A 17,217-nucleotide genomic window follows, 5' to 3' on the forward strand; every position below is an offset into this window, starting at 1 on the left:
CAACACGGTGTTTACCCTTGAGGAGTGTAAGGCATGGTGGGGTGGCAGGCAGGCTTCCAGTATTTTGGGGTGATGGTTTGTGCCATGATGAGTCTTGGGGTGAAGGAAGGGCATTTCATGATAAGGGAATAACACATATCAAGTCCCAGCAATGAGAGTGAGCATGACACCAGTTAGGTCACTGTTGTAGTAATCCAGGTGAGAAATGTTAGTGGCCTTAATGGGATGGTTTTAAAGAGGGAAAGAGAAAGAGCGAGCAGGAGGCATCCAGGATGACATCTAGGTTCTGGCTTCCACAGAGCGGCACGCTTCAGCTCCACACCCGATGAGATGTCTGCTGTTGCAGCTGTCTGCTCCCCTTTTCAGAGTCCCGCTGAATTTTCAGTCAGAAAATATAATGCCTTGGAAGCTCTGTATGGCATTTTCATGAGGTTTGCCTAAACACAGCATGAAGTAATTGGGCCGTTGAAAATATGTAAACAACCCCTGATGTTTAGCAGCTCAGCAACCAAAGTGAACCCCCTGGTTTACACCTGTCAGTTATTTAAAGGACACGAATAGAGTCGTATTCGAAATGCTTAAGGCTCCAGAAAATACTGAAACTATTACATAAAATATTTATATTTGTAAAACCTTCTTAAGACTTAACTTAGTAAAGGTTAGTTTCATATGTAGCTCTGGTCTGCAGGTAGACATGTCTGAGGCCACAGAATTCTCTTCTGGTTTTACCATTTTGAATAATTAAGATCCTATTAATACCATAACCTTCATAAATCTGGTTTCTCTCTTAATCATTAGTTTATTGTCACTTAGGTACAGTCATAGGGCAGCAGCGCTTGCTATTGAACAATATAAAAAATATTTTAAATGACCCATGGACATGAACTAAGGGGGGTGGGATTGCTGGGGGAAGAGAGGTACTGGGCGGAGGGGAGCAAAGGGGAAAATAATTGGAACTATTGTAACAACATAAGCAATAAAATATACTTTAAAAAAAGAAAATATTTTAAAGAATGTTATTGTATGAAGTTAGTGTTAGATAGATTTGTAGGTATTAGTCCACTTAGCCTCAACCCTGTGACACCTGAGTTTGTGGGCAGTCACCTCTGGCTGACATTCACCTCATCTAATGAAGCAGACAAATGCTATGACATTCTGTGTGAGCTGTGAAGGGAAAATGTTGGGGGAGCTCTGGATGGGAAAGGTAGTAATAACCCTGTTATCTAGAATACCCCTTTCTTCATCCAAATAAGAAAATAGAACTTTTTATATGTCCACTGAGGACAGTTAATGTCTATTTCTCAGCACCTACTAGTATTATATAGGACTGAATTCTCAACAGAAGAGGTGGAAAGGGCAATTGCTATAAACTATACAGTACATATTATATTTCTTTGACTTGAAAACAGGTATAGTAATAGCTCCTGAATATATTTAAAGTTTTCTTCTGGATATGAAGTGTAACAGAAAATTGAGGGTTTACATATTCCTCTGTTTGTTTTTGGAGATTTTTCTAAGATGTCCTAAAAAGTTGCCTCAAGGAGTTTACAATCTAGCAAGGAAGCAGACATTAAATAAGTAATCACCAGTGTGGAAAAATGCTGGTTACAAAGGAGGGGTTCGGGGTGCTACGGCAGCAGGTACTGGGGCACCTGACCCAGTTCTTATAAATGTTCCCCATGCTGTTCCTCTCTCTTTGGACAGATTTTGATTTAATTTCTCCCAACTCTGAAGCAAGACTAAGCACTCAGGTCTCTCCCCAAAGAAAACCAAACCACAGAGCATTGATGAATAATGTGGATTTTACTGAAGATTTCTGTGGGGAAGACAGAGTATAGGGTAAAACTGCATATGGCACAGCAAACACTTAATGAAAATCCCCATTAAAAGTTTCTCATCTCCTTTCCTGTCCTTGCCACATTTTCTTTGGCCAGTGAAGGAATTCCCCTTTGTTATAGTCAGCACTCCACATTCTTGTCGGCACCAAATCAAATTCACCATACTGTGTTGACCGAAGCAGGGAGCGGTCCGGCAGTTTACAGGGTAGCTCTTTTCTGAGGTTTGGCTGGTTTAGAAGACGACAGTGGACAGCAGGTGGAGCAGTGGTTAGAAGCCACAACACGGGCAACAGCTGGCAGGGATTAGACTCGATGACACAGAAGGGGCAGTTAGTTAGGGCAGATAGCAAGGATTAGAGGTGAGACAGGAGGGTGGAGCTGGACACCTGATCACAAGGAGGCGGCGAGCGAGAGAGAGCACTGCCACCTGCGGGGACAGTGAGGCCCCACCTCCTAGTGGCCCTCAGGGGCATCACTGTAAGAGTCTGGAGATACCGCAGTCCACCAATCAACCACTTCATTCAGCTTGACTTGCCTACACCATCCACAGTGGCATTTACCTCTCCAGGACAACACATTCATTGTGGGAGGGAGGCAAGTAGCCTCCTTCTCTCTCCTGCCCCACCCAGTTTCACCCTATGAAGTAAGTGCACTGTCTTCCCATCTCTCTGACCTTGTATCCTGACACCTGTCCCCTCACCCACCAAACGAAAATCCCACAACTTATCTGCATCCACTCTTCTTGGAACACAGTAGTAAACAACACTTTATTGTGACTCAAACAGTGTTTTTCCATGCCACACAAGCAACAGGAATTACTTGGGTGGAACCGTTTCCCTGGCCCTTTCGTTGTGTTGAACTCCTTTGCTTTCACTCCTAGATGCAGACATTTCTCTCCCATCTTACACATGTACACCCTACATTTGTGTGATTTATTTCTCTCTTCCTAAACATGCTACTTTTTAGGTTATTTCTTATTTCTGACTACTTGTCCCAATCACGAATGCCACTTTGAGTTTTAATTTCATCATATTCCAGGGCCCTGGTTTTCCATCAAGATTGGTATTTAAAGACTTCTTTGTCAGATAAGGAAAAGATAACCTACAAAACAAAGCCACGTACACATGTAGTTTCTCTTGTGCAGGCATAGATGTGACTTTGAATACCAGGCTATTTTCTCTACTTAGTGAGTAGTTTGACTCTTCCATTAACTATCAAAGGAAACAATTCTATTTTCTGCAAGGTAACTAGAAACCCAGAACATTTCCAGGAAGCTGCCACAAAATGGATCACTTCCTCCTTACGCATGCCCCATGCCTCCCACACCTCCCGCTGAAGTGTTCAGCTTTATTTTGATGCCCATATTCCCTGCTGGCCTGGAGGCTTCTGAAGGTTGCCAGCTGTGACATTCATAGTGAATGTTGGCTGTTATGACTAAAGTGTATTGCTAGAAAAAGCAAGTCGAAGTTTGCACTGTACCAATGGTCGACTGTAATAATAGTATACTTTCACCATGGCCATTTTGTGGGTTCCTTTCTTTTCAACTACTACAGTCTGGCTGGAGCATGAGAGAATTAAATCATCCTTAAAAACAGCTTTTTACAAATACAAATGTTTACAAAATACTTGCTAGAAATGTTAATAAATTTCACCTGGGTATTTTGAGATCCACAAGTCTACAGCTGAATAGTTGGTCGATGAGCACCAAATTTTCTTCTTCCAGTTCATAAATAGCTTTTTCCATTATTTCAACTTCCTTCCTATGATTTGCAATCTGTTCTCAGAAGAAGAGAATGGATGATTGGTACTTATTTCATTTTATTTAGTCTTCTATAAGAAATCCAAAGTGCTTTTGCCTGAGAGGAAGATCTCTCCTGTATTATTTATCACTGGGTTTGCTCTGTTCTTCCACTCTAAAAGGGAATGGGTGTGTCTCTTTCCCAGATCATTTGCAGAACTTGTTTGTACGGTTAGGTAGTTACTACTGAATGGCAGGAGGTGTCCTTTTCTATTCTCTAAAAACATCACAGGACTTACAGATGAGGCTATAGGCAGACATAAATAAGAAAATGAGCTTCAGCCCTGGCTGCTGTGGCTCAGTGGATTGAGCGTCGGCCTGCGAGCCAAGGGTCACTGGTTCGATTCCCAGTCAGGACACATGACTAGGTTGCACATCAGGTCCCCAGTTGGGGGTGCAAGTGAGAGGCAACCACACAGTGATGTTTCTCTCCCTTTCTCCTTTCCCCTCTCTCTAATTAACAAACAAACAAACACATTATTTTTTTAAAAGAAAATGAGCTTAATTTATCAGTATGGTATATTAATAGCTAAATGAGGATCTATATAAGGTTAATTATAAACAACACAGAAAACTAATAATACTGGAAAGAAGGTAAATTATGGCATTAAAAAAAAGAGCAGTATAGGCCTAGAGCTCTTTCTATCAACTTCTATAATATAATTTTATTTTCTTTTACTGCTGGGGCTGTTCTGAGAAATATCAAGTAGATGAAATATTGTTCAGTCATTTGTTCATCCATTCAATTGTACTGTGCACCTACTATGTGCCAGAAACTATAGTACACTTTGGGGAAAAGAATCAACAAGATAAAACAGCCTCCAAGTGTCTCTTAGCCCAGTGGGAAAGATGGTGATGAAAACAGAAGAGAGTATGATAAAACCATAGGAAGCTGTCCAGGTGCTATGGGAGGAGACACAGGTCCAGCCTATGTCTGCCAGGTGTCATGGGTAGGGGAAGTAAGGGAGAATGAACAGATCCTGAAAGCCATGTAGGGTTTCCCTAGGCGGAGAGGAGAGTGTACATTCTAGGCAGAAGGAACCGCATGTGTAAAGGCACAATTATTTTTGTGTGGCTAGATAAAAAGTGGGAATCAGGAGAAGTAGGAGGGGAATTGAACAAGGAAGGAAGAGGCAAATAATGCTAGAGTCTGGTTTTTGTCTTGCAGGTGATATAAGGTCACTGATAGACAGTTTTAATTAACATTAAGAAGTATAGCTAACTCAGATATGAGCAAGATTTGCTAATTATCTTGATATAGTTCTTATCAGTTTTTAAAAAGTATATTTTAATAACTTCTGTCTAAAGAAGGCTTGATAGTGGGAAGAATATGCAGAAAAATGTTACTAGATAGAATCCTCAACTCACCTCTCTCCCACCCCAAACTGGGAAAAGTGATGTGTCTTGAAGACACATGAGACAAGAAAGGCACGGGGGTTAGATTCAGTATCTCTTGTTCAGAGTTGCCAAGAGTGTAACTGAGATGAGTACTTAAAAAGAGATGAGTAAAATTTTTGGTTTGTAATTGAGATTTCATTATTGTATTTCAGAAATCTGGAAGCATTTAGTGTATTACCACATGCGTACCTCTGTCACATAAGTCACTTATTAAATGCTTGAATTCTTACTATGGCAAGGTTCTGTGCTAGACGTAGAAGGATACAACAGTGAATTTGGCATGGCTTCCTCTCTCAAGGGTCTACAATCCAGGGAACAAATATGCAAATAATTATAATATAAAACAGTACCATTGTCATATTACTGGTGGCTTAGAGTTAGAAAGAAGAGCATGTATTACCCACCTGCCTTAAATAATTCAGCAAAACCATTAAGTCCATAACAAGAATTTACAAAACTAGGGGTTCGTGCTTTAGGATCTCATATGTTGAGGGGCAATCAACTTGATTATAAGTTTGAATGCCTTAAGGAAAAGTTTATAATTTTTAAATGGCAAGGGATGAGAAAAAATTATAGAGTTGTAAACAGAAGGAATTACTAGAACATTTGGAAATCTTTGACCTCAGGGCTTGGCATGCTTGGGAGGCAGCACACGCAGTTCTTGGTCTCATTCCAAAGCTGGGAATGAGGGCCCTTTTAGGGAGTGAAATCCAATCTTTCAAACTAAGGATATCCTGTGACATCACCTGCCCTTTTAGAGTAGTAAGTGAGGTTCTTATAAGGTGCTGGCTCCTTCCTCGCCTTTTGAAATACTAAGAAAATGAAAACTAGTTTATTTTATAGCCGTATAAATACCTTTAGATTTTCTGGGCTAAGAAATTGAAAAGTAGGAAGTAGAAAACCACCTTCCCCTCCCTGACCCTGCTCTTCCCCAAATACCCTAGAAAGATACTTAAGAAACTGAGACAGGTAATTTAGTTAAAACTTAATAGTTACTAATTTAGTCAGGGATCAAGGATCCTGAATAAAATGTATGTTCTTAAAATTTTCCCCTGTGGGACCCAGTTAGCATTCTGCCTCCTCACACCTGAAACTTCTATTGTTAACCTATTTGAATCCTTTTGTCTAGTTTTTCTGGCTTTCCATTTAAGTTGGTCTAAATCATTTAGAAATTTCAGTTTTCTTCATTTTCCTAATAAGCATGCTGAATAAAACCAGATAATAAAAGTCATACTACAGGACACCTCAGCCATCCCAGATAGCTAAGCTTTTGCTTACTGTTGAGAGAGAGTTAAAATGAGAAATATTTTCAGGAGTTCCATTATTAAATATCCCTGTTACTCATTCAAAATCTTCTTCCAAGAAATTAATTCCTTTAATAAATTAATTAATTAGAACACACACATTGTTCAATATCCAGGCAGTTTCCAATTCTAGTGATAAAACTTATAACCAGAAACAGTTCTAATTAATTTTGTGAATAAATTTAATAATGTTAAAATGAATATTTATTGAAATAAAGATAAGCTGAATCTATTGAATTTCCTTAAAGTGATTTGCCCTTTATTACTAAGTTCTTTTTGCTCATTATTCAATTAAAGTTGATATTTTTTCCTGTCTTTTATTTCCACTGAATTATGAGAAATAAAAAATAAAATAAAATAAAATGAAATTTCACTTGTAGCTTTGGTAGGAAGGATTAAGGCACCCAAACAGCCTCTCTTATTAAATATAAAATTTTATAATCACTTTCTCTAAACCTAATATCTATGATAGCTTATGAAATATAAGATTTGAACTGTTAAATTATCATTAGGATCATACTGTTGATTTAATAAAAGTACTAAATTCCTTCCTAATATTTTTAAGCTATTGAGCTCGCCTTAAGTTTTTTTAAATTAATTTCTTTTTTTTAGTGAAAATTGTTTATTCATTTTAGAGCAGTCAAAATACAACATAAGAATGGTATTTTGGTGTCTGAAAGCAATCATTATACTATATGCATTTTAATCTTTTATATCATTTATTTTAAGTTGATCGTTAACTTAAAAACTGAGTTTTAATCAAAGTTGCTTTCAAACATTGTCACAATATTGCTTTCAAAAATCATAGCAACAGTACTAGCCATTGCTTCTCTCCTCCACTCTTGCTCTTCCTCACTATGGTTTTTGAGAAGCCAGTGTTACATTCATCTTGAGCTTCCAATGACTGCTGGTGTTATTTCTGCTCTTCTCCAAGGCACTTGTTTTGCATCTTATTTGAAAAAATCCTAGAGTGAAGCTAAGGTCCCTCTCATTTTCCTGAAGTACTTTTGGGTACTTTCTATTCTATTCCAGATGTTTCCATACTAGTTCCTGTGTTTAAGCTTTTACTTCCTTTTCTAAATTGGTTGAAGAGCTCATCTGAAGATTTCAGTACGCTTGAAGTTTTGACTGGTTTGCCTGAACTTCTCCAAGAGTCTGCATTCTTGACCTTGATATCCTTGTGCACAGGGGCTTGACACTCAGATTCTAACACCACTGTGTCATCGCCAGACTGATGATGCATCACAGGCCATTCAGTGTTGTTCAGAATCACCTAATGAGGTAGGATTTGTAGGGGTGAAATGTTTTTCACACTCTGTGAGTGTTTTAATTCTTGATGCTTAAATGCTAACTGGTAGTGATTTGGTGGTGTTCATCAGACTGATGAACAATGGTAGCAGAAGAGATTGCATCGTGCATAGGAAATTGTGTCTTCACTTTCTCTATAAAAGGAGAATCATTCTGTTTTACTCCAGTGAATGTAAGTACTGTTTCTGATTCGAAATCACTGCTATCTGAAGAATGTGAATCACTGCTACTACTTTCACACTCTGATGAACTGCTGCTGCTACTTTCTCTCAGTCGGGAACACTTCCAAATGCCTTGGATGATGGAGTGTTCTCAGATTTTGTTTTATGTTTTCTGGACTTTAGCTGATTATTAACATCCAACTTTTCCAACTCCTGTTGTTGTTGTTCTTCTTTTTTTTCTGTAAATGAAGTTCTTTAGTCTTCATTATTTTCTTGCCATGAGGTTGCAGTGGTCTTTTTCTCAGACACGCAGCAACATGTTTCTCTGGCGCCCTCAGTGTTGTTGCTTCCAGTGTCTCAAGGTCTGTTTGTCCATCTCATCAGGGCTGGAATTTCTCAGTGAAGCCTCTCTGGATTGCATTTCATGAACAACTCTCCCAAGTTTATCTCCAGGGAATTTGTTTATATCCACATGTAACGGCCTTTTCTCATCATAGATCATAGGTTTAGCATTATCTTTATCCACAGATTTCAGAGCCAAGACCTGTTGTTTCCTCTTCTTTGGCTGATTGCTCTTAGACTTTTCCTTTAATTTTATTTGCTTAAACTTTCATCTTGGATTTTCATCTCTGTTATTAACCTTTTTTTTTTTTTTCCTTTCTCTTCTTAGACATCTCATTCTTTTTCTTTATGCTATGGAAAGGTACCTGGGACAAAAGCTGAAGCTGCTCCTGAAGTTTTTTAAGACCCTGAACTCATTTATCTTCAGAATCACCAGAAGAGTTACCTTCAGAGGAAGCTTCACTACTGCTTTCTCTACCAAGGGATTTTGTGGCATGCGTTTTGATGTATTATACAGGTTCATCTGGGGTCTTTGCAAAATCCATTTCAAAAACATTCTGGAGCATTCTTGCCATTGTCCCTACTTCATGATCTGGAGTATTGTATTTGCAAATATGCATCCTTATATTCTTGGTTATCCCTTTTTGCCTTGATAGTTCCAAGATCTACTGGATTTTTCACAATCTCATAGTAGTTATGGAGTCCTACCGAATTAACATCAACAGAATTATGAAAGACGCATGTATGTGAAAAGTGCTTCTTTGCAAGCGTTTCTTTAAGAATCTCGCTACAATGCCTTAATTATTCTATTACTCTAATACTTTGCAAAAAACTATATTATTGCAGAGAATCTGGCAAAACACTCTTCAGCACAGTTTCTTTTATAGGTGGTGTTTTGTTGACTTCTAATTTTTTTTCTGTAAGTGCTGGGGAACATTCACCCCTTGCTTTAACTACTGAAGCTGTAGTTGTCTCTGCTTTCCTCTTCACACCCCTTGTAGCCTGAGCCACTGTGAGGTAAAGTTGGGTGGAGCACCTTGTGTGAAATTTAAAGGAGAAATAGATATTTGAGGAAAATACAAAAGGACTCCCTTGCTGCTTAAATACTTTTTCCAATGCTTTAGGGGACTGTTTCTTTAACAGAAGAAACTGCTAACGTTCTGCTGAGTGCCTTTCTTCCCACCCACAGCTTGCTCTTCTTGTGGCATCTGGGATAATTTCTACCTAAGCCACTCTAGTGCTTGTGCCATGAGAACAATGTCATCTCCAGGCTTGTTGTAGAAATAATTTGAGAACATTTCATTCTATACATTCTGAAGCCTGCATATAATACTTATGTTCCAAGCATTTCTTAACTGTACTTAATCCATTGGGCTCTTTATAATGGTACAATTATCGGGCAACTTTAGTCTTGCGGCAGCCGCTGGCTGCTGAAAGGCCAGGAAAATCCACACTTCCATAAAGCCTTCAAAACAACCTTTCATAGATATTGCAGCTGATTTGTTAATCACCCGTTTTTCTTAATATTTATATAGTCTGCTGGTGAAGGGTCAACAACAGTTGTTTGTCCACTTGACAGAGACCTCCTGATACTCTAATGTTGTCTGCAAGTATGTGTCCTTTCTCTATATAAAGTACTAGAAGTTGTTTCATTATGCATGCCTTAGTTTTAGATGATTTAAGTTACTTCGATCTCTCACAGTATTTCTTTCTGCCTTTCTAAAGCACAGATTGAGGGCTAGCAGGGAAAGTCTGTAAGTGCCTATTGTGAAAAGGGTCTCGTCTGATCACCCCTCCAGCTGGCACAAGATGAGCAGGGCAGGGTGGTGCTTCTCATCTTCCAACACGGCCTGCTCTCGCCCCAACGGCGGCTCAAATCAATATGTGTTTTTAAAAATTGGGGATTCAGCGCAATGTATTTTTGGAAATAGTATGGACCCTGATTTTATAAAGGCAATTTAAAAATAATTGTCAATATCATAGAAAGCATATTAACTTTTAGATTTCTTGTTTCCTAGACCCACTAACTCTTTTTGGTCAAATAAGGAGTAAGAACAAGGAAGAGAAGGTGACAGTGATGTTTTTACCTCAGATGTCTGAGCAGATGTTGCAAAAGGAAATGCAAAAAGAGAAAATGTAATGAGTTCTGCTTTAGGTATGTTGAGTTTGAAGTGCCTTTGGGATATTCAAGTGGAAATATTTGGCAGACAAAATATACATCCAGAGCTAAGGACACACACAAATTAGTGCTGAAGATATACACTGAGAATCACATACTAATTAATACCTTGCTAACCAGAGCTGTGTGTAGTTGAAGTGAATTCTCTCAAAAGATAGTGAGTTTTCTTTCACAGATGGCATCTAAGCTTATGTTCGGTGTCAACTTGTCTGGATATAAAGGGAAATGTAGTGAGTTTTGCACAACCTCTGTAGTACTTTTGTAACATCTAGACCAAAGATTATGTGCTTGTTTCACCCAACAATATGTTCTCACATCTTCACCCAAGTTTTAAGCCATATATTTGATTCATCCTTCCAATAAATATATCTAATCTCAAGCACATTCTTTCATTCAATAACTATTTAATGAGCGTCGATTATTTATTAGGTTTCATGAGTATATACCTGAAAAAGTATGGCCTACTTTATGCAGTGAAGAGACAGATGCATAAACAGACAATTTCAACACACTTTATAAAAGCAAGAGTTACAGTGAAACAAGAGAGCACTGGGAAAAAGCACTTAAGACTTCCTGGGGGAGTTACAAAATGATTCACAAAGAAATTGACAATCAACTGCTTAAAGGGAGAGTTGAAGTTTTCCAGGCAGATGAGGACAAGAAGGTAAGGGCTTAGGGACTAGTATGTGCAGTGCAAGGAAAACAGGGAAGTACCCCATGATACAGAAGGCCTAGAGGTTCTCAAGAGATCACACCCAGAAAGAGCAGTATTACAGCCCTGGTACAGGGAGATTGATGGACAGCGGGGTCTACTAATTCTGTGCACTGCAGGCGGAAGTGTGAAGAGAGCCTGAGGACCAAGCTGTAGTTGGATGCAGAGGCTGCGGTGGGCAGGCACATCTTGACCATTGGCAAATGGCTTAACCTTGGGTCTGGTGTTGGTTGCAATACAATGTCCGAAAATGCCAGAGCAGTCCCTTTTAGAAGTCACCAGGGCAGGAAGCAGACCAAAGCACTTCTTGCGCAGCAGAAAGGCTGAGGGAGCAAGGATCCAGAGGAAACCCGATGGATCGGAGCCAACACTCCAGGCAAGAGGGCATGTAAGCTCCACCTCCCTATACATCAAGGGTCCGTTTTAGAGACGTGCAGGGGGAGGAAAGAAAATCTACAAAACTGAACATTTATCTTAAGGAGACTATGTTATCCCAAAGAGGCAATTCACAACAGCAGACAATGAGGGCAGAATGATCCATCAGTCTTGCTGCCCTCAGTTAGAGGGGAATTGAGTTCTGAGGAAGACCAGATCAATTTTAGAGCATACAGAAGCTTTGTACATTTGACTATATTTTGTGAATTGTGATGCCAAAAGTGATTTCTGGTTATTACTGAAATTAGTTATGGTATTCATTGAGTAACAGCTTGTAATAAGATTAAGACTCCACTTGAATTTTATTTTATCTCAGTCAGTGACAGTTCCATGTTTTCTCCATGACTTCAGGTGACAGATAAAAGTCATTTCCAGTTCAAAAAAATGAGAAGAAATTGTTTTTAAAAATTCCACTTACTTCTTTTTTCAGCCAGTCATTCTCCCAGATCTCTCGACAGCTGCCCTTGTCAATGAACTTTACAGCGTTCTAAAAGAAAGTTTCTCTATTAAGAAAGAGTTGCCATGTTGCAACTCACAATTTTAGCAATGATGATACACAAGCGACTTATCTGAGTGTTCATTTTAAATTATGTTTTGCAAATACTTTGGAAACGTACCTAAGAACTTTTGGTTCAACTGTTCTTTCTTTATTACTGTATTGTTTTTACTGATTTACGCTGCTGAATACAGGCGATTTGAAGAACTGGACAATGGCTGTCCAGTCAATTTAGCCTCTATTGTGACTGAGTCTGACTGCCATGGTGAAATCAAATCGATAAGTGATCTGATCCACAGTTAAGATGGTGATCAAACATTCTTAAAGTTATGGTCAAAGACATAATCCAACATATAGCAAAAGCATGAATAATTACATTACTACCTTTCTAATGTGAAAGATTTCTGCATGTCAGTAATAACAATAGTGTATATTTACAGACTTAACATAAAGTAATTTCAGGGTGGCAAGCTATAGCTAGACAGTCTCTTGCAGAAAGGCATTTTAGGTAAAGAAAACAGGAAAAGCCTTACTTAGTAGGTACATAAAATGTAAATTCATTTTTTAAATTATTTGGATATTTACAGTTTCACCCAAAGGAACTTTATAGTGGGTGACAAATCATATTTATTTGTGAGGTACTTTTATATGGACACCAGTTACAAATTCAATATTCAGCAACTGAAGCGTGCACCAAAAAGAAGAGAAATTAGGAAAAATCTTCTAGTTCATAAACATGGACAAAAATAATTTAAAAATATGGTAAGGGTAAATTTATCTCTTAGAGTTGGAAGATTTGCAATAAAATTTTTTTCTTTAAACTGTGCTAATTAAACTGACTGTGGACTCACATTTCGTAGGAACCGGGAACTTTTATACTCCAGCTATGACTGATACTTCTAAAGTTCCTTCAAACATAGAATTTCATTTGGACAAAAATACGAAGAAGCTAATAGCTGAAGTTATTTGGCTAATGGCTTAGTTCACTAACAATGGAGTACTGGTTTTCAACTTGGACCACACATGAGAATCTCCTGAGCACTTTGAAAAATCCAGAAGCCAAGGCAACATCCCAGGCCTATTACTTGAGCATCTCTCTGAGTGGGACAAATTCCTCAGGTGATTCCAATATGTAGTCACGGTTGTGCAATAGTGGATTATAGGTTATTAAACTATATGCTGAAATAGCCAGGTTAAATGAGGAAAATTTGTTCGCGTGTGTGGGTGTTTGGTTATGTAGAGAGAAGAAAATGTACAGTGTAATGAGTAAGAGCAGTGATCTCAAGGAGACATCTTGAATTGAACCTTGATTCTGCCACTTGCTCTGGGCAAGTCACAAAATTTTTCTGTGCCTCTGTCTTCTCATTAGCAAATCCCTCCTTTATAGAATTGTTGAGAGATTTAAATATATAACACTAGGAAGAGCAAAACAGTCCTCATTACATACTGACCATGTATACTTAAAGCATATTTGATCTACATATACATTTTTAATTATCTTAACTATGGTTATCACTTAATTGTTGATTTCACCATCTTGTCATATTCAGTCACAAGGTGGCTGATTGCATGGGCAGACAAACCATTGGTCAGTTTTTCATAATCCTCTGTATTTTTATAAATCAGTAAAAACAACTGAACCAACAGGGAAGCAACAAACAGTTGCAACTGAAATTCAGTGGAAAACTCTAGAAAAGACCAGACATTTATGATTCTGAAGATGGAATGTTCCAGATGAAAAGACAGTCTCAGTGGGGACCTCACTGATTTTGGAGACATTTTGAGGACAGAAGGACAGTGAAAAAAAAAAGAAAAAGAGTCAGATATTTTTGCAAAACAAAGAAATTAGAAAACATCAGATTAGAAATTATATCTCAAATATTTTTTTATATTCTAAAATGTTAAAGCTCCAGCAATGTAAAGTATACTCTCTTAGGTTTGGCTATGTAAGAAACTACTTTTTAGAGAAATTATATTTCATTCTATAATTCATCCACAACTTTATTTAATAATTTTTGTAGCCATTGTTATTATACTTAAAAATAAATGAATAATATTTACTCAGCTCATGTTCCTTATGAGGCACTATGCTACTTAAGTCATCTCATTCAATCCTTATTATTCTTTCAAGGTAAATAATATTATTGTCCCCTTTTTATAGATTTAAAAACTGACGCCCAGAAAAGTCAAGTATATACTCAGTAAATGGTAGAGTTATAATTAAATTCAGACTCCCAACATAAGGTCCCAAGTTTGTAACTATTATAATATACCACAAGAAAAAATAAGGAAAAGTTTTCTTGTTTATTTTTTAAATAAGAAAATTGAAATATACCTCTGTGGCCCATTCCTTCTTTTGGTTCAGTTGCAACAAAGTCTCTCTGATTATTCTCTTTCTAGCATCTTCTAGAGTGACCTTATACTGTTCTTTAAAAAGAAAAGTAGAAGCTGTAATGAAACTGATTCTAGGTAAAACTACAATGTTAGAAAATGTTATCTTCCATGATCTTCACCTCTCCTTTTCTGCACATTTTTTCCCTGAATTTTCAGGGTACATATTTACTGAAGCATCCAGTACCTGCAACTAGCAGAAATGCCCCAATAATTTTCTAACACCTTAGTGTGAATTAGCTTAAGATGACCTCTCCCAAGAATATTTGTACTTTCAAAGGACTGTGTCTCCAAAGGGGAAGTTTCCAATTTGTTAGTACCTATGTGGCTGTCTACCCTTCATATCACACAATTGCTTATTCCACAACAGAAATATGGAGAAGTTTTGATCACCTGCTTGAGTAGCATCCTCTACCTCTGACTTCATCTAACTAACTTTCCACTATTCTGGCATGCGTTTCCTGGGGCAGGAAAGACAAAATGACAAGAGAGAATGGTAGTAGGGCTGTGAAAGTCAGTAGACTTGATTCTGAGTTAGGATCAGAAGAAGAAAGAGGATGGAGATGAAGAAGTGCAGATTCTCTGGACGTCTCTGGACTTTCTTAGGTCATAAATGTCAGAATTGAGAGAGCAAAGGAATATAAAACTTTAGACTTTGAAAGTTGCTTAGAGATCATGTAATCGACCCCCTTGTTTAAGGAAAGTGAGGCGCAGTAACATGAAGGCTGCTTTACAGAGTAGAGAGAAGTAAAGCTGGATAAATCAGTCCAGTTGGTTCATTGTTTTATAAAATAAGTCATCACCAAGCTTTTTTGATGTACACGACACTATTTAAGGCACTAATAGTATCTCCAGATAGGAGACAAACCCCTGCCTTTATGACATGTACATTCTAGTGGGGAAGTCAGACCATAAATACATAAACAAGCAAATAAATATTTCAGGTGGAGTTGTGTGTGAGGAAGAAAAATTAAATTCTCTATATAGGGTGGTCAGAGAAAGCTTTTTTGAGGAGGTAACTTTTGAGCAAAGATCAAATAAAGAGACTAAGTCAATAATGTGCAATAGGAGGGAACTGTGCTACTCCAAATCTGAGAACAATCACAGTAGTTTTGTTTAATGATAACATCTATGTTATATTTATAATACCTGAAGGATAAGTATTTGGAAGTCAGAAAATATTTCCCACATAAATGATGTTGACAATTACAGTTGCTGGATTTCTGGACTGGTCCACAGAGACCCATTTAATTTATTCTGTAACTAAATAATAGTATTTGTACAATACCAATAGTCGTGTGGAACCTAACTGTCACTTAGGACATAGTTTCAAAGGGAAAGTTTTCTCCATAGATCAAGTTAGTCAAAGTAGAACTCTCAGGGATCTTCAGCTACAGAGAAGGAGATCTGCAGGTTTGGTCTTTCAATAATTTGGATCCAAACTAAGGCTCTGGAGAGGGGGCCGAGGAGCTAGGCAGCAGTTATTCAGCCTCGTCTGTCCTTCGTACTGGCACAACTGCTTCTTGTAGTAGATGAAAGCTGTGAAAGCAGAGTGCAGAAACTTCTCTTCCATATCTTCCTTTCTTTATTGTATTGTTTCCATTACCTTCTATTCCCCTTATACCTCCTCCTCTCTGCAATCACCACACTGTTTGTGTCCTCAAGTCCTTTTTCCTTTTTGCTCAATCCCTCTAACCTCTAACTGCCCACCAGCCGCAGAGCTATCATCTGCTCTCTATGAGTCTGTGTCTATGTTGCTTGTTAGTTCAGTTTGTTCATTAGCTTCCACATATAAGTGAAATCATATGGTACTTGTCTTTCGCTGACGGGCTTATTTCACTTAGCATAATGTTCTCCATGTCCCTTCATGCTGCCACAAAGGGTTTTTGTTTTTTTTTTTTACAGCCAGGAAGTATTCCATTGTGTAAATGTCCCATAGTTGTTTTATCCACTCATCTACTGATGGACACTTGGGCTGCCTTCTTATCTTATCAATTGTAAATAACGCTGCAATGAACATAGGGGTTTTTATATTCTTCCAACTTAGTGTTTTGGGTTTTTTCAGATAAATTCCCAGAAGTGGAATTGCTGGGTTATAAGACAGTTCTATTTTTATTTTTTTCAGGAAATTCCACACTGCTTTCCACAGTGGCTGCACCAGTCTGCATTCCCACCAACAGTGCACAAGGGTTCCCTTTTCTCCACATTCTCCCCAGTATTTATTGCTTGTTGGTTTATTGATGATAGCCATTCTAACAGGCATGGTTTTAATTTGCATTTCTCTGATGATTAGTGACATTGAGCATCTTTTCATGTGTCTGTTGCCTATCTGTATGTCCTCTTTGGAGAAGAGTCTATTCAGGTGTTCCTTTGCCCACTTTTAAATCAGGTTGTATGTTTTTTTGGTGTTGAGTTTTATAAGTTCTTTATAAATTTTAAATATTAATCCCTTATCAGGTGTATTGGCAAATATGTTCTCCCATTCAGTGGGTTGTCTTTTTATTTTGTTAATGGTTTCCTTTGCTGTGCAAAACCTTTTTAGCTTGATGTAGTCCCTTTTGTTTATTTTTTTCTTTTGGTTCTGTTGCCCAAGGAGATACATCAGATAAAATATTGCTATGAATGATGTCTGAGATTTTACTGCCTATGTTTTCTTCTAGGAATTTTATAGTTTCAGGCCTGACATTTAAGTCTTTAATCCATTTTGAATTTCTTCTTGTGTGTGGTATAGAAAGATGGTCTAATTTCATTTTTTTTGCATGTATCTGTCCAATTTTCCCAACACCATTTATTCAATAAACTATCTTTAGCCCATTGTATGTGCTCGTTTCCTCTGTCAAATATTAATTGGCTAC

At 37.9% G+C, this 17,217-nt stretch overlaps 1 protein-coding gene and 1 pseudogene across 1 annotated transcript in view; both read right to left on the bottom strand.

The window, feature by feature from the left end:
* CCDC83 (coiled-coil domain containing 83) overlaps positions 1–17,217 on the bottom strand; it is a 58,883-nt gene that overhangs the window by 5,107 nt on the left and 36,559 nt on the right. The window contains exons 5-7 of the mRNA XM_090267811.1: positions 14,307–14,398; positions 11,894–11,962; positions 3,491–3,612 (exon numbers count right to left, since the gene is read on the bottom strand). Coding sequence (XP_090123937.1) covers positions 3,491–3,612; positions 11,894–11,962; positions 14,307–14,398 — 283 coding nt within the window. The remainder of the gene's footprint in view (positions 1–3,490; positions 3,613–11,893; positions 11,963–14,306; positions 14,399–17,217) is intronic.
* On the bottom strand, positions 7,094–9,734 carry LOC150018657 (bromodomain testis-specific protein pseudogene; annotated as a pseudogene).

This window comes from Furipterus horrens, unplaced genomic scaffold (assembly GCF_987537825.1).
Source record: "Furipterus horrens unplaced genomic scaffold, mFurHor1.1.pri manual_scaffold_2, whole genome shotgun sequence".
NCBI lineage: Eukaryota > Metazoa > Chordata > Mammalia > Chiroptera > Furipteridae > Furipterus > Furipterus horrens.